This window comes from Quercus robur, chromosome 6 (assembly GCF_932294415.1).
Source record: "Quercus robur chromosome 6, dhQueRobu3.1, whole genome shotgun sequence".
NCBI classification, from domain to species: Eukaryota; Viridiplantae; Streptophyta; class Magnoliopsida; order Fagales; family Fagaceae; genus Quercus; species Quercus robur.
The window spans coordinates 32,055,075-32,078,013 of record NC_065539.1 but is presented as its reverse complement, the minus strand read 5'-3'; the positions used below and the strand labels follow the sequence as shown (position 1 = coordinate 32,078,013).

Here is a 22,939-nt window from a genome sequence, read left to right as displayed (position 1 = left end):
TGTTGGAATTATCCATCTTTTCCGACTGCTAGCTTCGGTTCAGTCGATCGGCCTGAAAAGCGGTGCGGTTTAATCGGTTTCAGGACAAACAATCGGTGCAATTCGGTACTTGCACACCCCTAATTGTAACTATTTCAAAAAAGTTAAAAGAGCAATAAATTATTAATTAGAGTTGTTATTTAAGTTTTTCTAAAAGAAATATTTACTTGTCAATAATGTATTTGTTTGCAAGCACAAATTTATTGTGGTTGTTTGTATTTTCTTTGATGTGTACAATTTAATTTTAATAAAAATATATAAAAGCATCATTTAATATAAGATATAATGTATCTTAAGTTGTGTCCTTAATTAGGACACACTTGATAACAAAAGTCTTCTAATAAATAAATTGTTACAACTCCTTTTCGAAGCTAAAATTGTTTATTAAAAAAAATGGTTAATTTATTGCATACAAGTGATGTCACAAAAGTTTACTAATCTATATATATATATATATATATATATATAACCAAACCTCTGAAACTATCATAATTTTCCTCATCAGCATAATATTTAAATAAAATTATTTTTTTTAGTTCAAACTTATCCAGGAGTGAAACTCTATCTCTCTAATAAGTCCAACTTAAACTTAAACTCAAACTCATTATTATCATTTTTTAAAAATAAAATTATTTTTGTTTAATCAAAACTTAACAAAAAGTGAAACTCTATCTCTCTAACAAATCCAACTTAAACTCAAACTTAAACGATGATAATCTATATAAAAACAAAAATTATGATAGGACTCAAAAAAAAAAAAAAAGACTAAGTTGAAAAAAAAGAGACTCACGCTAATAATCGTGGGTTTGGTTTTTGGGTTAAAATTTCTACTAATTATTTTTTTTTATTGTATATGGCAAATAAAGTATCTCTATTTTTTTGGAGGAAAATCAAAGATGCAACCTGTGGGGGTAAAATCCGTCAGCCGATGTTGGGCCACAGTACATGTACCAAGCCCAACCACGACAAGAAGAAAAGGCATGGGCATAGGATATCTCATCCCAACCATGTTGGGCCGGGCCTGCTTAGGGGCGTCCGAGGAGGAGTACCTCCTCGGACTCGCCAAGTGGGTGTCCGATTCACACTCCCTACATGGCAAAAAGTCACCCAATACAAAGGAATAGTGCATGACGTTCAGGAAGGGGGGCAACCACAACTGCCGCATTAAATGCCAAGGAACTGCTTTTCCAGCCGCATTAATGTGGAAAGGACAGGAACGCAGAATTATCTTGGCCAGTGCAACTCACAGAAAAGAGGGAGGATGACCTATGGGATAGGCACTCAAGTAGAGGGCCAGATGGTTGACAAGTGTAGGGTCGTGATCTTAGGAAGGATGCTATATAAGAGAAGGAAACCCCCATGGCCAGTGGATCGCAAGCGGGAAGAAGAAAAAGATAGAGAAAGAGAAAGGAGTTAGAGACAAGGAGCAGAAGATACAGCCCCAGGGACTGTTATTCCAAAAGCTTGGAAGAATATCCTTACGTCCAACTGGCTGCATGGCTTGTTCATAACTACGTTTCCTCTGTCAAAGACCTAGTTCTTTAACCTACTCTCTACAAATTCATTGTTGAGGGACTTTTGGGCCAGAACCACCCGCCTGTTGGGCCTGAGCCCCAAAACCGCCCCCTACAATTGGCGCCGTCTGTGGGGAGAACTTGTGTCACGACAAGTGAAACAGTAAGGGATGGAAGGATCAGGTCCGCGCCAAACCGGACGTGCAGAATCTCAACGACAGGACAACTTTATAAACCTTGAACGAGCAAAGGACCAAAATAATCAACGAGAGGGCAGTGTGAACACCTCTCACACGAGTAGAAGTCGTTCGAAAGGGAAAGATCACGCGTCCCACCAGCACAACGAGCGGAAGGCTCTACAGCAAGAGATTGAGGATTTGAAGAAAAAGCTGCGTCGAGCCCAGCAAAAACATCCTTCGCCCATTTCGGATACTAGCAGTGGTGAGGATGATGAATACAGACGAAGGACGAGAACCCCTCCGAGCGAGACGTTCTCCTATGAGGAAGAGCGGCCTCACAAACGCGGTCGCAAAAGCCCACCTTACCAAGGCTTGGTCAATGACGCCATGAGCAAGGCCCTGGATCGAATCTCCCGGTCGCCATTTACCCGTAGAATAGAGCGGGCGGTGCTCCCTCGGCGGTTTAATCAGCCAACGTTTACCCTGTACAATGGTCGAACTGACCCAGTGGAGCACGTGAGCCAGTTCAACCAAAGGATGGCCGTCCACTCCAGGGACGAGGCGTTAATGTGTAAGGTGTTTCCATCCAGCCTGGGGCCCTTGGCCATGAGATAGTTTGATGCCCTCCCACCAAATTCCATAGACTCCTTTAAACAGTTGACGCAGGCTTTTGGCTCCCGCTTCATCACCAGTACTAGAGTCCCTCGGCCCCTCGATTCCCTCTTATCCCTATCCATGCGAGAAGGAGAAACGCTGAAGGCCTACTCGGACAGATATTGGGAGATGTACAACGAGGTAGAAGGAAATCATGATGACGTCGCCATCAGCATCTTCAAAAGGGGCTTGCCGACAGAGCATGGCTTGAGAAAGTCTCTCACTGGGAAACCAGTCACCAGCGTGCAGCAACTCATGGACAGGATAGACAAGTAAAAAAGGGTCGAAGAGGACCAGCAGACTGGGAAGGGAAAGGCGAAGTTTGTCCCTCAGGAGAGAAAGGACTTCAGGTCGGACCGCTTCAGTAGCAGTAATAAGCCGAGAAGAGATTATACGGAACAATCGGGATCTATAGGGGCTCAGGTAGTCCACGCTGTGTTTCGAGAGCCATTGCACGAGATCCTGGAGAAGATAAAGCATGAACCCTTTTTCCAATGGCCGAATAGGATGGCAGGCGACCCCTCAAAACGCAATCAGAATCTATATTGTGCGTATCACCAAGAGCCTGGTCACGTCACCGACGAATGTAGGAACCTGAAAAACTATTTGGATCGACTTGTCCGAGAAGGAAAGCTAAGGCATTTGTTGCAACGCCCTGAGCAGTCAAATGTCGATACCAGGCAAAGCGCCTTGAGGCCACCCATAGGCACGATAAATGTCATTCTTGCCGCACCTGGGAGAACCGGTTCCGGCCCGTTCAGAGTGATGTCAGTGGGTAAGTTCTCGACAGAGCCAGACGAAAGGGGATCCAAGAGAGCTAGAGGGAGGGCCCTGCCATTAATTGGGTTCACGGAGGAGGACAAGGAGGGAACTATTCAACCCCATGAGGATGCCCTAGTCGTGACGCTCAGAATAGGAGGCTATGACGTGAAGAGGGTGTTAGTTGATCAGGGTAGCGCCGTGGAGGTGATGTACCCAGACTTATATAAGGGGCTGAATTTGAAGCAGGAGGACTTGTCACCATACGATTCACCCCTGCTTAGCTTTGAGGGAAAAATCGTCATCCCGAAAGGCATGATTAGGTTGCCTGTGCAAACAGACATAGAAGTAGTGGAAGTGGACTTCATCGTGGTGGACGCATACTCACCCTACACAGCTATTGTGGCACGGCCATGGCTTCATACACTAGGGGCTGTGTCGTCTACCCTGCACCAGAAAGTGAAATATCCGTCAAAGGGCCGAATCAAAGAGATAGTAGGGGACCAAGGAATGGCCAAGCAATGCATGGTATCGGCAATTGCTCGACAATTAAGCAGCGGGCCCTCCACTTCAGTCGGGAATAGCTTATAGCAATCAAGGACCCCGGTCCTAGCTACGGGTAATGAAGGACCGGCCATGGAGGTGAGCTGTGAAGAGCTGGAGAAAGTGCTCGTTGGATCAGACCCCGAGAGATTTTTCCAAATTGGCTCGGAGTTACCAGCACAGGAGAAGTCGGCGCTAATTAATTTTCTACGACGAAATGAGGACGTATTCGCCTGGGATCCTTATGAAGCCCCTGGGGTTGACTCAAATCTAATACGCCATCACCTTAACGTTAATCCGGCTATTACCCCAAAGAAGCAGCCTCCCCGGCGCCCGTCAAGGGAGCATGCAGACGCTGTGAGAGAGGAAGTGGCAAAATTGAAAAGAGCTGGGGCTATCAAGGAAGTATTCTACCCCGAATGGTTGGCGAACACAATCGTGGTGAAGAAGAAGAGCGGGAAATGGCGAGTCTGTGTGGACTTCACGGACTTAAACAAGGCCTGCCCGAAGGATCCTTTCCCGATGCCACGGATAGACCGACTGGTTGACGCAACTGTCGGGCATCCCCGAATGAGTTTCTTGGACGCTTTCCAGGGCTACCATCAGATATCCTTGGCCACCGAAGACCAGGAAAAAACTGCTTTTTTCACCCCAATTGGCAACTATCATTACAAGGTGATGCCTTTTGGCCTGAAGAATGCCGGGTCGACCTATCAAAGGATGATGACTAGGATGTTTGAGCAACAGATGGGAAAAACTGTCGAGGTGTATATAGACGATATGGTAGTAAAGAGTAAATTGGTGACCGACCACATCAGGGACCTTGACGAAGTGTTTCACATTCTAAGAAGGTACAAGCTGTGACTGAACGCATCCAAGTGCTCATTTGGAGTGGGATCGGGGAAATTCCTTGGCTACATGGTAACCCACCGGGGGATCGAGGTTAACCCTGACCAAATAAGGGCCATTCATAGTATGCAACCTCCTCGGAATCCCAAAGATGTCCAGAAGCTTACCGGCATGATAGCAGCTTTAAACCGTTTCATCTCCCGCTCAGCGGACAGATGCAGACCTTTTTTCCTCCTATTGCACAAGTGGAAGGGTTTCGAGTGGACTGAAGAGTGTGATTTAGCATTCCAACAGCTCAAGGAATACCTCGCCCGACCTCCGATCATGTCCAGTCCCGAGGCCGATGAGGTGCTGTATGCATACATCGCAGTCGCCGATCATGCGGTGAGCCTAGTACTAATCCAAGAGGACAACGGCACGCAGCGGCCCGTGTATTACGTAAGCAAGTCGCTACAGGAGGCAGAGACCCGGTACCTCCCCCTCGAAAAGGCAATATTGGCTGTCGTGCAAGCTACAAAGAAGCTTCCCCACTATTTTCAGGCACATACGGTGGTTGTGCTAACCCAACTTCCATTGAAATCAGTCCTCCGTAGCGCCGACTACACAGGGAGAATAGCCAAATGGGGAACCATCTTGAGCGCCTTCGACATTAGATACATGCCACGCACTGCCATAAAAGGTCAAGTCCTCGCCGATCTGGTAGCTGAATTTGCGGAGCCTACCTTGGAAGGGGTGGAAGTGTCGGGATCACCGAGTGACGATAGGAGATTGGTCAACACGATTTCTCTGCAAGAACACGATAAGTGGAGAGCATACATTGATGGTGAAGCGAACCAAAAGGGCTCCGGAGTGGGGCTCGTTCTAATCTCTCCCGAAGGTATAATCTTGGAAAAGTCGTTGAGACTGGGATTCCCAGCAACGAATAACGAAGCCGAGTATGAGGCACTGCTGGAGGGGATGTCCATGATCAGGAGGTTGGGTGGGAAATGCGCGAGCATATTCTCGGATTCGAGACTCATAGTGGGGCAAGTAAGCGGGGAATTGGAGGCAAAAGATGAAAGAATGCAGCGGTACCTTGCCCGAGCTAAACGCCTACAAACCCACTTCAACGACTTCCGTTTAACGCATATACCCAGAAGCGGGAATACCCACACCGATTCTCTAGCAACACTGGCCACATCCTCGGCTCAGTCCCTTCCGCGGGTTATTTTGGTCGAGGACCTCTGCCGCCCCACGGAAGAGGAGGCTAACGGTATTCGGGTACACAACGTCGGTGAGGGACCAAGCTGGATGGACCCTCTTGTCCGATTCTTGAAGTACGATTCCTTACCGGACGACAAAGTCGAGGCCGACAAAATCAGGAGGAGAGCTCCTCGATTCTGGTTGTCCGAGGACTCCAAGCTTTACAGACGTTCATTCTCAGGGCCATACTTGCTGTGTGTACACCCAGGGGCTACTGAACTCATTTTGGAGGAGTTGCACGAGGGGATTTGTGGAAGCCATACGGGGGGCCGGTCCCTCTCCCACAGGGCTATGACGCTGGGTTACTGGTGGCCGAGCATGCATAAGGAGGCTCTGGAATATGTGAAGAAATGCGACCAATGCCAAAGGTTCGCTCCGAATATACATCAGCCGAGTGGGGTACTTAACCCATTGTCCAGCCCTTGGCCATTCGCACAATGGGGCCTAGACATATTAGGTCCGTTCCCCAAAGCTGCCGGGAACAAGAAGTTTCTTCTCGTCAGCACCGATTACTTCACGAAATGGGTCGAGGCTGAAGCGCTGGCAAACATTAGGGATGTTGATGTCAAGAAGTTTATCTGGAAAAACATCGTCACCCGGTTCGGTACCCCACACACCCTAATCTCGGACAATGGCCTGCAATTTGATAGCAAAGCCTTTAGGAAATATTGCAGTGAACTGGGGATTGTCAACAGATACTCTACACCAGCCTATCCGCAGAGTAACGGACAAGCAGAGGCAATCAACAAAACCATAGTGAATGGGCTGAAGAGGAGGTTGGACGATGCGAAAGGGAGGTGGGTTGAAGAGCTCGCCCATGTCTTGTGGACGTATCGCACCACGCCCCGCCGATCCACAGGAGAAACCCCCTTTTCGTTGACCTACGGGGCCGAGACCGTCATCCCATTAGAGATAAACTTTCCCTCCCAGAGGACTGCTACATTCGACCCCATTGCTAACAACGGGCTTCTAGAAAAAAGCCTGGACCTCCTTAAAGAGAGAAGGGATTGCGCGATGGTGCATCTAGCTCAGTATCAACAAAAGCTCAAGCAGGGCTATGACGCCAAGGTGAAGTCGAGACCCTTGACGCCCGGGGACCTAGTGCTGAGGAAAGTCCTGGGCAACGCGAGGAACCCTGCATGGGGAAAGCTCGGACCAAACTGGGAGGGTCCATACCGTATTACCTCGGTGGCTGGCATTGGAGCGTACTATTTGGAAAACTTGGACTAACGTGTAGTGCCACGTCCATGGAATGTAAATAACCTGAAAATGTACTTTTATTAATGAAAAATACTTTACTTGATGTCGTTTTACTACACAATTATCTCAGTAAGCGTTAAACAGAACCCAAGTCCTGCATGGCTCCTCGGACCACAGACTTGTGGGAAATTAACCACGCCATTATTTCAGTAAGTGTTAAACAGAACCCAAGTCCTGCATGGCTCCTCGGACCACAGACTTGGGGGAAATTAACCACACAATTATTTCAGTAAGCGTTAAACAGAACCCAAGTCCTGTATGGCTCCTCGGACCACAGACTTGGGGGAAATTAACCACACAATTATTTCAACAAGTGTTAAACAAAACCCAAGTCCTGCATGGCTCCTCGGACCACAGACTTGGGGGAAATTAACCACACAATTATTTCAGTAAGTGTTAAACAGAACCCAAGTCCTGCATGGCTCCTCGGACCACAGACTTGGGGGAAATTAATCACACAATTATTTCAGTAAGCGTTAAACAGAACCCAAGTCCTGCATGGCTCCTCGGACCACAGACTTGGGGGAAATTAACCACACAATTATTTCAACAAGTGTTAAACAGAACCCAAGTCCTGCATGGCTTCTTGGACCACAGACTTGGGGGAAATTAACCACACAATTATTTCAGTAAGCGTTAAACAGAACCCAAGTCCTGCATGGCTCCTCGGACCACAGACTTGGGGGAAATTAACCACACAATTATTTCAACAAGTGTTAAACAGAACCCAAGTCCTGCATGGCTCCTCGGACCACAGACTTGGGGGAAATTAACCACGCAACGATTCTCAACAAGTGTTAAACAGAACCCAAGTCCTGCATGGCTCCTCGGACCACAGATTTGGGGGAAATTAACCACACAATTATTTCAGTAAGCGTTAAACAGAACCCAAGTCCTGCATGGCTCCTCGGACCACAGACTTGGGGGAAATTAACCACACAATTATTTCAGTAAGCGTTAAACAGAACCCAAATCCTGCATGGCTCCTCGGACCACAGACTTAGGGGAAATTAACCAGGCAACGACTCTCAGTAAGTGTTAACAATTTGTGATTCTCAAAAAGCGTTAAAGGGAGCCCAAGCCTTGCGCGGATTCTTAGCCACGGACTTGGGAGAAGTCAACATTGTAATCGTTTTTGCCCAACTACTAAGTGTCGCCATTCTAACGTATTCATTCATTATTGCTTGACTTTCAGCAGTAAAAAGGCAAAACCAATATCCATTCATGATGAAAACAAAATAGAATAAAGCAGCGATTTATGTAATGAAATAACTTTTGTCATATAACGTTCAAAGTAACTCAGTTCAGAAATATTAGCGAGGATCAAACAAAACGAAGTACAAAAAGCAAAACAGACGAATTCCTATTCTACGTCCCTAAGGGCCCTGAGTCGGGGCAGGCTGATCACCCGTTGCTGGGTTCTCCGGGGCGATCTCCTGGGCCTGGGCAAGGATCTCGCTGATGCGAAGACTTTCCTCGGGTGACTGGCCCTGCGTAGCTTGCTCCGTGCCCCCAGTCTCGGGAATGGAGGAATCTGCTGGAAGAGGCTCAGTGGAGGCGACCTCGCCAGGAATCTCACGTATTTCCGCAGGGAAAAAGATGTTCTCAGCTTTCCTGAGATCAGAATCTGCGGGGACCGCTGCCCGATCCATGGCCAATCCCCAGGTCGAGGTGACGTATTCCCTGCAGACGGTGGCAACTTCCTCGGCCAGTCTCTCCTCAGTATCGTGAACTCCACGTTCATACGAAGCCGCCACAGCCTTCTCAGCGACCTCCCTGGACAAGCGAGCTTCCTCCTTGGTCCTTGCAAGCTCAGCCTTAAGCTCCGAAACCGCCTGTTGCTCCGCTGATAGTCTTTCCTCAGAATGACGGAGCTGCTTGCGCAGCTCGTCGGCTTGCTTTTCAGCATTCTTCAGGCCAGCCTCTGCACTCGCGTTGGCCTTCTTCACCTCTTTTAGCTCATTATCCTGACGATCAAGATCTCGTTTGAGATCGCCAGCGGCCCTCTCAGCCGCAGCACGGGACTGAGCCTCCCTATGCATATCCTCACGGGCCTTCTTGGCCCACTCCTCAGCAACGTAAATTTGTTGGGTGACCTGCGCTCGGACGGAAATGAAGACGATACCAAGATAAGACAATAAGAAGGTTCTCAACACAAAGACAAGATAGAGGATTCTACTTACCACAGCCATGTCCCTCTTCAGTGACATGAAAAGTTCTGGCTGACGAATCTTCCTAAGGCCTTCCATATCACGTGGCAAGAGAAGAGGCTGCTGCAGCGCCTCGGCCATGAACGAAGCCTGCTCTCGCTGGGACTCCCATAGGGTCACATCCCAGAGGATTGGAGCGCCATCTAGCTCGATCCGAGGAGACCATTTTCGTGGTCCCCTCAGAGTGGCCGCCTCATCTCGGCTCTCGGTGGACCTGGTCCTTTTTTCTCGGGGCTTTTTCGTTTCCTTGCCTTTCTTTTTAGGCCCGGCTTTCTCACGGGCAACCTCTCCCTCCTCCGTCTCTTCTACAGGCCTTTTTCGCCTTAGGTTAGGCATAGGCTGCAGCGCCACACCCGACGAGGGAGGGGGAGGAGGAGCGGGGGCTTTGGGGACGATCTGTCCCTTCGAGACTTCCTTGGAGGTCTGCCCTTTGGACCTGTTGGATAGAAGACCCCTGAGGCCAGTCCTCGGCTGGAGGTCCATTCCTTCTTCTTCTTCTGTGTCCTCGCTGATATCAGGTTGTGCGATGACCAAACCAGTACCAGGAGCCGCTGAGGCACGGTCTAAATCAGCGTCAGAGTCGGAGATCTCTACTACTCTGACCGAAGCCTCCCCTTCCTCAGTAAATTGGAACTGATTTATCTGATCCTCTAAGGATGAATGTGAAGAGCCAGCCTCCTCCTCTGGGATAACTACTGGGGGAAAGACACGTTGGGGCGGTAACTGAATAGGAGGCAAGTCTGTATCAGCGAGGAACCCTGGTATGGAAACGTCAATCCGTGCTAATCTCGGACTACCGGCCCTTATAGCTTGTCCGGCTTCTACCTGGGCTCGAGTGAGTGGAGTGTAATCCAAAATCAAAGGAGCCGACCGTAGTTGTCCGTCCTCGCTAATGAAGATCTCGGACCTCAATAGGTAATTTAGGGCCAGGATATTGACTAGGCTCAGCCGAGGGGATGTTCGTCCCTTGTCTGCAAAGGCCGTTAAAAGATTTATGTTAGTCCGAGGAGACATGCAACCAAACCAACAAGTTTAAAATGAAAAAGGGAAAAAGGAGGGGGAGGAGCTTGAAACCAAAGTCCTCCCCACGGAATCTAGCTCTACGACACCCCACTTGGCGTTCCCGCCCTAGTCGGACAGTGAGGGCCGTCATACCATGGTCCGGAGACGATCAAATGGTCGTCCTTCAAGCCTTTGCTGGACTTCGGAAGGCAGGATATCAACCTCACTTCGTCAGTCCTAGACTTTAGATAGTATATGTCGCCGAGCTTATGGCATTCATAAAGATGAACCACGTCGTGCCATGAGAGGCCGAGGTTCATCTGTTCGTTCAGGGTTTCGACACACCCCAGGATCCGGAACAGATTAGCGGTGCATTGATGGGGGGCCAATCTATGACCACGTAGGTAATCCCTAGTTATTCTCCCCATTGGAATAGTCATTCCTCCTTCCACGAAGGCTATCATTGGAATTGCGACTTCTCCTGTTCTCCGTTTGAGCAAAATGTCCTCCAGATGACAGTACTCTAAACCTACCTCCGGTGGGATACGATACTTCGCCCTGAAGCCTGCCATACCGGCTGGAGAATCTACCATTTTCTCAAGCCTACCCATCCCCTCTAATCCTAAAAACAACTTGAAGGCAGTATGATTAATGAAGAATAATGGAGAAGAAGCGCGCACTTACGGGTAAGAGGCTCGAAGGAGTCTTTAAGAGAGTGGCAGCGGAAGTAAGAGCGGACTGAAGGAGAAAGCTCTGAGAAGTTCTGAATATTGGAATGCTCGTCAAAAGTGAGGGACAAACGCCCCCAAAGCCTATTATACTCGGTAGAAGTTGAACAGACGCACTCACGTCTAAGGCACGTGAAACGCTGTCCACCGTAGATCCTGCCTCCAACCGTTGGATTGGGCGAGTGTAAAACCTCGATAGCTGCCCTGGGTCATTAACTGCCCTGGGTCATTAACTGCCCACAGCATTAATGAGGCACGTGAAGGCGTGCTTCCCCCCTACACGTGTGAAGCAGTGATTCACCACGAGCCATCTAGTGAGCATCAAAATCCCGCCTTTTCTCCTCGGACCCAGAAAAAAGGCAGGCATTTTGAGGGGCTATTGTGGGGGTAAAATCCGTCAGCCGATGTTGGGCCACAGTACATGTACCAAGCCCAACCACGACAAGAAGAAAAGGCATGGGCATAGGATATCTCATCCCAACCATGTTGGGCCGAGCCTGCTTAGGGGCGTCCGAGGAGGAGTACCTCCTCGGACTCGCCAAGTGGGTGTCCGATTCACACTCCCTACATGGCAAAAAGTCACCTAATACAAAGGAATAGTGCATGACGTTCAGGAAGGGGGGCAACCACAACTGCCGCATTAAATGCCAAGGAATTGCTTTTCCAGCTGCATTAATGTGGAAAGGACAGGAACGCAGAATTATCTTGGCCAGTGCAACTCACAGAAAAGAGGGAGGATGACCTATGGGACAGGCACTCAAGTAGAGGGCCAGATGGTTGACAAGTGTAGGGTCGTGATCTTAGGAAGGATGCTATATAAGAGAAGGAAACCCCCATGGCCAGTGGATCGCAAGCGGGAAGAAGAAAAAGATAGAGAAAGAGAAAGGAGTTAGAGACAAGAAGCAGAAGATACAGCCCCAGGGACTGTTATTCCAAAAGTTTGGAAGAATATCCTTACGTCCAACTGGCTGCATGGCTTGTTCATAACTACGTTTCCTCTGTCAAAGACCTAGTTCTTTAACCTACTCTCTACAAATTCATTGTTGAGGGACTTTTGGGCCAGAACCACCCGCCTGTTGGGCCTGAGCCCCAAAACCGCCCCCTACACAACCTATGTCTTCTAGCCTAGGGAATGATAAATTTTTATTTGGTATGTTATATATAAATTTGTTGAATTTGGTTTGGTTCTGAAGTAGAATTTGGGGATTCTATAAATTTTGAAGTTTTAAGTCTTAAGGTATTTGGTACTTGTGTCTCAGTAGGTTAATCTTAATTCTTCACCTCAAATGTTTTTTATTTAGGTTCATGTGATTTTTGGTTTTCTTACTTGGTTTTCTTATTAAAAGCTATATTTTTGGTTGATTAATTATTTGTTTGGATTAATTTCAATTAAAAAATTTTTTTATCAGAATGTCTATTTATTCATTGTTGGATTTTTTTTCAAATTCAATAGTTTTTTCGTGTATCGCATGTGTTAGCGACTAGTTGTTATAAAACAAAAGGTTATATTAAAAAAAAAAAAAAAAAAAAAAAAAAAGTGAGTGAGAAGAATCCCATTACAACTACAAGAAGATTCGCAGAAAACAGTGGGTCAAAACCGCAAACAAAGAAGAGTTATGAGGCTAAAACGAAAAGCACTATTTTATTTATTTATTTATTATTATAAATTTTAATTTTCGAAAAGAAAAGAAAAGAAAGCCGAAATGGCTAAACATTTAGACCAACACGTGTCAAAATCCAATACGTGGCAAAGGAACACGTCCAACCAACGTGAGCACATTCAGAAGGAGAAATGAATTGGGTCGCAAACCCGACCAAGTTCATTCCTCTTCCCTCCCAAACCAAACATTATAAAAAATAAAAATAAAAAATCAGCATTTCTGTCTCTGTCTGTGTCTCTGGCTCTGTGTTCATACCTCCAAATCTACTTTTTCTTTTGTTTCTTCCATCACTGCTACAAAGAGAGATTGAGAGTGTGTTTTAAATTTTAATTTGTTGGAGGAGAGAGAGATATCAAATCAGATGATGATGATGATGATGAGTCAGAAGAAGGAATTAGAGAGCGGTTCTTCTTCTCCTTCTCAGCCACCGTATCATGTAATTCATAAACTCCCACCTGGAAACACCCCTTACGTCCGTGCCAAGCATGTCCAGGTTACACTCTCTTTTCTTTTTATCCATTCTCTTTTTTCCTCTCTTATATTAAACGCTGCATTTTTAAATTTTATATTATTATGTATATAGTAGTGGACTTGACTTGTTCAGAACTATATATATATATGTGAAAAAAAGATGCTATAATTAATTTGATAGTTCGTAATTATTATAATTATAATGATGGGGAGATCTTATTTCTGCAAATCTCAAAGAAACATTATTATTATTAGTGAGCAGTAATACTAATTATAGAGTTTCAGGATAAAATTTAGTTATAGTTTTATGAATTTATGATGATGAATGGATAATCCTAATAATAGTTGCCATATCAATTTTATGCTTAGTGCTCACAGGCACACCAAAAAACTACTATTAGTATTAGTTACTCTTCCATTATTAACCACGGTTAAAAAGTTACATGCTTTACACATGAAAAACTTTCCTCAAGTTTCGAATTTTCTCCTTTAATTTTGCATGCGTTGAATCTTAAAAACCTAAAAATCTAATGAGTAACACATTGCCATGCCGATGCGGTACTTCCTCCTTTCTTCTCACACACACACACACACATATATATATATATATAGTAGCCAATCTTTTTTTTTTTTTTTTTTAGCGGGGTAATTGTTTATGCGGGTGCAGGGGCTCGAACCCGCGTGCTAATGGTTTCATGGTAAACCGGGTACCACTAGGGCTACAAGGCCCGGTAGTATATAGTAGCCAATCTTATTAATTTAATTTATGATGAAATTTATCATTCTTGCGTGGAGAGAGTATTAATTATAATGTTGTACTCTCATAATAATTTTCTTCCTTTTTTAAAAGTATGAGACAGACAGACTGACTAGAGGTGATTTTATCATTTCTGAAAAATTTAAGAAATAATAACCACTAGTACACTAATATCTCCATTTCTTGAATTACTTTTTGTGTTTGTGGCTTCATAATTTTTTTTTCTTTTCTTGTGAGGCATTGGTTCATAATTGAGCAGATCATATTCATATAGAGGCCTTGGTCGGTACTAATTAAAACAATCCTACAAGTTAAAATTTGTGGGTCTGGCCATTTGGCATTTTTAATAGTATTATTGACTTCTTATGTATTAAAAATACTTAGTATTCTTAAAAAAAAATCTCACACATACGTTATTCCATTCTTTGAACTTTGAAGTTTGAACTCTAGAGTGGAGACGCAAAGTTGCGACTTGAAATTCTAAACCTTAATGTCATTTTGTCATTTCTCACATTTAAAAGCTGTTTATCCTTATTTAAAAATGATAAAAAAAAAAAAAATGCTATTTATCAATTTGGTAAGTACCAGCTTAAAAAAAAAAAAAAAAAAAAAAAAATCACTGTAGTTTGTCAAATGTTTTTTCGAAATGTTAAAAGCTCTTTTTCAGTTAAAACACTTCCTATAATAGTACAAAACTGATCTCTAATCTAAATGATTTACTAAAACTTTTGGGTTTAATTTACAGTTAGTTGAGAAGGATCCAGAAGCAGCTATAGTTTTGTTTTGGAAGGCTATAAATGAGGGTGATAGAGTAGATAGTGCTCTCAAAGACATGGCAGTAGTTATGAAACAGCAAGATAGAGCAGAAGAAGCAATTGAAGCTATAAAATCTTTCAGGGACCGTTGCTCCAGACAAGCTCAGGAATCATTGGACAATGTCCTTATTGACTTGTACAAGGTATACTTATATAACCAAATGAATTTTTAAATCTTTATGGCTTAGGTTATTGCTAAATTAATAATCATTAATTAGCCGTTTATCTTGTTTTTTATTTATTTTTATATATAGTTTAAGATAGTGGCATCTTATTTTCACCATTATATTGGCAGTCATATTATATATGGCGATGTTTCCAAATTATATACTTCTCCATATCGTTTGGTTGAATGTGTTAAGAACAAAGGCCAAATTCATCCAAGTTCCTATAAATAAAAATTTAAGCATTTCTTGTTGAGAAGCTCATAAATTTCTGCCGTTTCTTATACAAATGGCTTTTCTTCATAATTATATTTATGAGACTTCTCGTAAAGTTAGCATATTCAGAATTTTCTTACAGAAAGTAATTGGATGCTGTTGGGGGTGAAAAGATGGAAACTTATAATGTTACAAAAGTCCTAATTTCTTGTCCTTTTCCCCTACTTCAGAACCTTCTATAAAGGAAACCCTTAGACCTCCTGAATACGATCTGCTCATATCTACAAGCACCTACTCTTCTTTTATGTTTCTTATGTTGTGTTTCTAGCTAGATAAAAGACAGTTGGGATTCTCTATCTGCCTTCATTAACTTTTTTTTTTTTTAAATGGCACTAACCATAATAAGTTTAGCAGAAATGTGGGAGAATGGAGGAGCAGATTGAACTATTGAAACGAAAGCTTCGGATGATTTACCATGGAGAGGCCTTCAATGGTAAGGCTACCAAGACGGCTCGCTCTCATGGAAAGAAGTTCCAGGTTACAATCAAGCAAGAGACCTCCAGAATACTGGTAATAAATAACATCTAAATTCTGCTTGGTACTTGTTTGAGCTTGTCAGCTTAGCCAAATTTTCAAATTTTTGTCACAATTGTGATTTTTTCGTTCCACATTTTCTACTAATCAAGCATAAAACTATTAAGACATTTTAAGATTTTGTAAACTATATCCTGACCAACCACAATTATGCCAACAAGTTTTGTTTGAAATCCATATTGCTTGTTTTATGTCCCCTTGGAATTAAGGATTTCCTCTACTGCCTCGTGTATATTCTATTTTGCTTATATCATATATGAGTTGCCTGTTTTCACTTTTATTTACACGTGGTCTTATGTTTGCATATTTAATCTTCTGTACCCAAAAATTACATAAATTAATAAATAAGAAGGAAGAGGCTTCATGAACATGAGTACCGGCTTTAAAATTCACCTTTGCTTTATCATGTGATTTTACATACGTAAATCTAATGGCTTTCACTTTGTCTAATACAAGCACAAACTTCTTGGAAAAAATTAAATAATCAATGAACCCCACCTTGCATTTCCCTTCCCCAATTTCATTATCTAAATTGTTAGCATAGAGATGTGACTCTGGAAGTATTTGCACAGGGAAACTTGGGGTGGGCCTATATGCAACAAGGAAACCATATGGCCGCAGAAGTAGTCTATCGTAAAGCTCAATTAATCGACCCTGATGCAAACAAAGCCTGCAACTTGTGCCTGTGCCTGATCAAGCAAAGTCGACATGCTGAGGCACAGTCAGTTGTTGAAGAAGTATTGCAGGGTAAACTTGCAGGGTCCCAAGACCCCAAGTCAAGAAATCGTGCAGAGGAGCTGGTGCAGGAATTAGAACAACACCAACCTGCACCAACATCTCCAAACATGTCAAGATTAAGTATAGAAGATGCTTTCATTGAGGGGCTTGACCAGTTGATGAACCAATGGACCCCAATAAGATCAAAGAGACTTCCAATCTTTGAAGAGATCTCTTCATTTAGAGATCAGTTAGCTTGTTAATGTGGTCTTTTAATGTTTGATTGTGAATCTTGTTTGTTTATGTGAAAAGGAGGGTGAGGAGAGATTCAATTGAATCTGGGGTGCCAGTGTAAGTGTAACAAATGAGCATTTTCATAGTACTGTATATTTTTTCTTCGAGTGTCTTTTTGTAATAGGAGTGCTTACGTTTTCTAGTGGGCCTGACTTGTGTCTTTTACCAGTTTGGAGATAACATGATTGACCTATAGTTGGTTGTCCTTATTGAAGAATAAAGAAGGCAGTAATGTGAGGACAAGCTTCTGTTAACGCGTTTGGAGAATAAAGTCCAACCTGAATTTTTCGTTAAACAATCATGTGAAAGCAATCTAGGCGATGCAAGCAAAAGGAATATACCATGTACTAAAGTAGTAGATCTACAAAACATGAAGTTGAGGGACCTTATTTTACACGAATAAATTAAACCCAATGAATTTTTTTGGATAGAAAATAACATTACATTGTAGACACTCGATTTTGCACCCATGATTTAATCAAGGAAGATGAGTGGAGTGACCATCCATGTACAAAAAAAAAATCATTCTTGCATCACATGCATCAATTCGTTCATGTATTGTATGCATTAATTCATTCATTGCATATCATAAAAATGATCTTGAGATTCTAAAGGTCGCAATGGTGTTTCCGGTTTCCGAATCGGACCATCGGATCGAAAGATATTGCATGATCAAGTTTGCACGGTCCATATGCATTGTGTCTAGGTAAGGTCGATCGCACATGATTAGTTTAAATTAATTCTGATTAGTCAAACAATTAAAATTAATTAGATAATTTTGTGATTGATTGATAATTAGTGTTTAAAATAGGGATGCATGCATAGGAATAAAAGGGATGATTGGATAACAACAAAATTGGAGATAATCTGAACATTATCAAGATTTATTTTAAGAGATTTGTCCACAAGATAATTGTTCTTAAAAAAGTTTGAATTATCCAGAAAAGTGACAAAAAATCATAAACAGAGGTTGAAAACACGTCTAGGTACAAGGACCGGCAAAGAAACCCTAGAAAGAGAGTTTAAATGGCTCTCTAACACGGAAGTGCGTTCAGCATCCAAGAGCCAATTCAGCACTTTTGGAGTGCCGAATTTCCCTTGGTTGGGCTTTGGCCCAACGGCCTTCGATTGGCGATAATGCACACCATTTTCAATCTTTTCGCAAAAGGATGCATCCAAATTCAGACCCTAATTATCTGTACCTATTTTTAGAGTCTTCTGGCCTCTATAAATAGAAACTGAACCTCATAATTCGGCACCTTTTTTTCCACAATCTGAGAGGCATACATTTTCGATCTTTTCGCAAAAGGATGCGGCAAGATTCAAACCCTAATCATCTGTACCTATTTTTAGAGTCTTTTGGCCTCTATAAATAGAGATTGAACCTCATAATTCGACACCATTTTTTCCACACTCTAAGAGGCATACATTTTTTACTCTCAAACCACACATATTTTTTGATCCTCCCTCTGAGTGTTGCTACAAAATTAGGGTTTTTAGGTTTCAAAGAGAATTGAACAAATTTCTTTAAACCCTGAAACATCCTTTCAAGAACAAAGTGTGCTGATGCAAGAGTTTATTTCCTTCACCCTTCTCTTGTAATGTGATCATGCATATTATATCTATTTCTTTTTCAAATATCTATGAATTGTTAATTGTCGTTTTGTTTAAAGCATGATTATTTTTTTTATATATGATTATTATAATCTTTTTCTTGAATGTCAATAAATTTGCATGTGAACAATTATTTTTCTTAAAACAAAACAAATTTATATCTTTATAAGATGTAGATCTGAATTTTTTTCTCAATATAAAAATAGATCTACATCTTCCTTAAATGTAGATTTGAGTTTTCCCAAACAAAAGGAGATCTGCATCTTTATGAGATGCAGATCTAAATTTTTCTCAAATCTGATTTTCTTAATATATGCAAATTGTTGAAATAAAGAAAGAGATTGTGTATTACTGTGTTTATGTTTATTTTAATTCATGATTGCATAAATTTAGATTATGAGTGAAGTTTTCTTCTTAGAAAATATTTTTTTTAAATATATAACAAAACAAATCCGAATTTTTGTTGTCACAAAACATTTTTTTTACATACTACAAAACAAATCTAATATTTTGACAAATCAAAATCATTTTTTTTAACAATAAAAATAGATCTGATTTTTTTAACAAAAAGAAGAGATTTCATCCATACATAAATTTGTGTAATTTAATTTTTCATTCACATGTTCAACATATCATGCATGACATTCATAGCATAGTACATTGGTCACAAGAATCTAGAAGACCAGACTTTGTTTAGGTGGAATGGGTGCCTAACACCTTCCCATTCTGTAACCTAGCCTCCAGATTTAGGTTTTTGGTTTAGTAGATCTAGCCTTATCTTCATTTGTTTTAGGTAGAATGTAACTAGGACAACAAGTCATGTAAATATTTGGTAGATTGTAACTAAAACCCAAAGCTAGGTAACTTTTTAATTATCTTTTAGATGTGTAATTTTATTCAATCAATGAATGAAACTATTCAGTCATGTATTTTGTAATTAGTATTTTTTCTTATTTTTGTGTATAAAGAAAAATAAGTGACGAATCCATACTACTTACCCAAAAAGAGAGGTGCCCTAAAAAGGTACCCGAATCTCTTTTTTTTTAGGGACACATCTCTCACATACATGTATATAAAATAAAAGGTATGCCTTTTTTTGTGTGGAAAGAAGATGAATTTTGATATGTTTCACATACGAGAAAACCATTGTACCATTTTTTAATTTTTATGTTTTACCGGTCATCATTTATCATGTATTTTCTTGACTTTTCTTATAAAATAATTAAAATTTAAAATAGAAAAAAAAAAAATCAAACACATGGCATACCATAATTGGTGAAACATAAAATGAAACACAAAAAGTAGTACAAAAGATTTGAATAATCTAAATTGTAATAAAAATTAATTATTATAAGTAAAATTGAATAACCCATCAATTATTATGACTTTAAATATTGATGCAATTGTCAAAAAAACAAAAAATGTAACATCAAAGTAGAGAGAGAAAGAGAGAGAGATAGAACCTTTACATTTAGGCGATAAGCTCATTGGTTTGGAGTGTGGCATAAACCTAGAGTTCCTAAGTTCAATCCATACTGTGGGGTATTTTACCCCGCAAGCTGTTTGTCCTCTTTGGGGAGCCAAGCCCGCAAGGTTTTGTTCTCGGCCCCGAGTGTGGTCTTCAGGATTTTCACCTCAGGCACTTTGGCCGATATTGGCTTGACACCCTAGTCCCACATCGGTTGGAGATGCGCCCCACTCATGGCTTATAAGCCCTTGGAGCAACCATGAGTGTACCACTACTCCGCATGGCTCCCCAAAGAGGACAAACAGCTTGCGGGGTAAAATGCTCCACACATACCATTAGTTAATGAATTTTCAAAATGTCTCACAGGAAAGAAGTACAATAGTTTTCATTATATCAAAAATAAATAAATAAGAATTGAGAGAGAGAGAGAGAGAGAGAGAGAGAGAGGATTTTAGAGCCCTTTCTCTCAAGGGTGACTCTTGCAAATGACTATATATTTATAGAACTTTCCATTCTCAAATATTCAATATCCTTGAAAATCAAAATATTTTACATTCATAAAATATTAGTTCTATTTGTTCCCTCAATTAGTACTGATATTCCTATTACAAATAAAACTTATTCTTCTTAAGAAATTACAAACTTTATACCCTATTATTGTGGTTCACCAAGTAACCGGTTATGAACTCTACTCCCTTTTACACAATATTTTGGCATCTCTCTGTATCTTTTTGAGCTTGGTGAGTTAGTTAATTATTTCCACTAACTTCTTAAGCATATAAATTATTTTTTACATTCTTGATTGTGTGTTATTAAACTTGCTTTATTCTTATGTTGAATTTTGTTTCACTGTTGCAAAAGCGACTAAATTTAAGTATGAATTTCATATTTCAAATCAATTGTTTCACATATAAATCTTATAGAAATAAATATATGTATCTTATCAATACTCTTTTTAATTACATAGCTGTAGACACCACATATTGTACCTCTTACAACTCGAGCTCCCATTCCCCAATGATGTTGGAATTTTAAAGTCCAAGGTCGATTTAGGGCCCAATCAGAAAGAAATTGACTTGAGGAAGTATTTTTGGAAAAATATAATTCTTTTTAGACTAAATAAATCTATTTTTGAAAAATAAAAACTACAAAAATCCTAGGGTATGCATACACATACACGTGTGTGCGCACGCATGCTCAAGCTCTACATTGCATGTGCATGCTTGAAGCATGCACACGCAAACACAAGGCATGTGTGCACATGCTAGGGTTCCAAAATTTGGAACTATTCCCACATCATCTAGGAGCTGCCCTAAACTCCGATTTTCGACTATAAAAAGCCTGAAATGGTAGATTTTCAAAGGAGGAGGAATTATGAAGGAAAACACACAAGATTCACTAGAAAATGGTGAATCAAAGAGGGAGATTTTCACAAAACTCACTCAAGTCAATATTTTTATGGTTGAGACATTTTATGATCTTTATCTTTGAGTTTCAAATATTTACTAACTAATTTTGGTTTCGTTGTGACTAGATTGACTGAGGGGAACAGTCAAAATCAAGATCTAAAGAGTTCTTGTGTTGAGGTCAAGTTTCTATCTTTGACTCTTCATTTTTCTTAGGTTTCTTTGATTCCTTTGTTTGTTTATATGTTTTAAGGCTTTAATATATCTGTTTAGTTTAGGTTTTTGTTTTGTTTTATGTCTAAAGCATGTTAGGTTGCTAGATTTTTGCTTTTGTGTTTCTGTTCTGCAAGTTTCTGGGTTTAGGGCTTAGGGCATGTATGTGTGCATATGCTTACTGCATGCGTACGCATACAACTGGGCTACGCATGCATGCCCTATGTATGTGCACAAATACTTATGCCTAAAAACCCTAATCCAAGCCTTTTTACTTTTGTTTCTTTGTTTTGTTTATACAACATGCCTCTGTTTAAGTTGTTTTTCACATCTATAAGTCTCTGCTTCTCTATTTTTGTTTGTTTACCTCTCTGATGCTAGTTAGGGTTTTGATTTGTTTATTTGCCATGAACATATACATATGAATATGTGCATGCATTGATGCATAGGTGTTGTGGTGCAATGAGGTAAGCCATGCACTCCTTTGAACATGCATTGATTTGAATATGATCTTGCTTTGGATGATGAACATGAATATGTTTGCTTGTTTGCCATTTCCTTAATAATGAGATGCTTTTAGCACGTTTGTTTGAATCTGCTTTGTGATATTTCTGCACTTGGAAATATATTTTTAATGCCATGATGGATGAATATGTTATATTTGCTTGCTTTAGATGCATGCTAGTTAGGATAACAATGTTGAGTGTGTCTTTAATGGGATTAAGACATGGAACACAATGAGTGGAAGCCAACCCACGGGTCAAGTGGGGTTGGGTGCCTAACACCTTCCTATTCACATACCTAAACTCTAGACACGTGCTCTGGTAATAGATTAGTCCTTCCACGAAGGGTGCTATATTTATGGTTCCTAGACCTAATCTAGGTGACAACTCCATTTTTTTGCCACCATGGTCTACCCTAAGCCAAGGTGTAGCCCCAAACACCTGCATAATCGCAGACACTTGTGCCCACAATAGCACAAATTTAAGCTACTATAATGTTGGTTTCACACTACCCCCACACGCATATATAAAACATGTCACTGAAAGGGCTTAAAGAATATAAATTTTTAAGATTAATATTAGTGAATTCAAATATTTTATTATCCTCCCTAATTTAAAAAATGGACACTTGTTTTTAATATTATTGATTGCATGTGTCATTAAATTTGCTTTTTGATGGTTTTTGTTTCTATGAAAGAAACTAAACATAAGGAAGAATGACATATTCAAAATCAATCACTATTTTATTATTACTTGGATAATAGGTATTCCAAATAAAAATAGTTACTTATATAAAATTAATAAGAATAAGTGAATAACTATTACATTCATTTTATACACTTTATATCTTGACATGATTTGAGAGCTAAAACATTAACATAGCAAAATCCTAAGGCCAACTATGTTTTGTGGGATGGAGAAATAATATTTTTGTCCCTAAATTTTGGAGTCACAAGCAATTTGGTACTTTTTGGTAGCATTCAATTTAGTCCTTATTATTTTTAACTTATAAACAATTTGGTCCCTTCTATCAACTTACTAACAAAAAATGCCTACGTTGGAAATGG

The 22,939-nt window shown here is 41.1% G+C and overlaps 1 protein-coding gene across 1 annotated transcript; it reads left to right on the top strand.

Annotated features, from left to right (window-relative positions):
* Positions 1 to 12,853: 12,853 nt before the first annotated feature.
* Positions 12,854 to 16,911, top strand: LOC126688448 (protein SULFUR DEFICIENCY-INDUCED 1). The gene is made up of 4 exons (XM_050383147.1): positions 12,854 to 13,133; positions 14,614 to 14,826; positions 15,478 to 15,633; positions 16,230 to 16,911. The coding sequence occupies exons 1-4, from the start codon at positions 13,002 to 13,004 to the stop codon at positions 16,635 to 16,637; spliced, it is 909 nt and encodes a 302-aa protein (XP_050239104.1). The 5' UTR covers positions 12,854 to 13,001; the 3' UTR covers positions 16,638 to 16,911.
* Positions 16,912 to 22,939: the final 6,028 nt, after the last annotated feature.

What these genes read in the sequence shown, in the direction of transcription:
- LOC126688448 (XM_050383147.1), top strand. Translation starts at nt 13,002, where the DNA reads ATGATGATGATGATGATGAGTCAGAAGAAGGAATTAGAGAGCGGTTCT. An exon ending in TCCGTGCCAAGCATGTCCAG is followed by an intron (nt 13,134 to 14,613) that starts GTTACACTCTCT and finishes TTTAATTTACAG; the next exon opens with TTAGTTGAGAAGGATCCAGA. An exon ending in AAGAGACCTCCAGAATACTG is followed by an intron (nt 15,634 to 16,229) that starts GTAATAAATAAC and finishes GTATTTGCACAG; the next exon opens with GGAAACTTGGGGTGGGCCTA.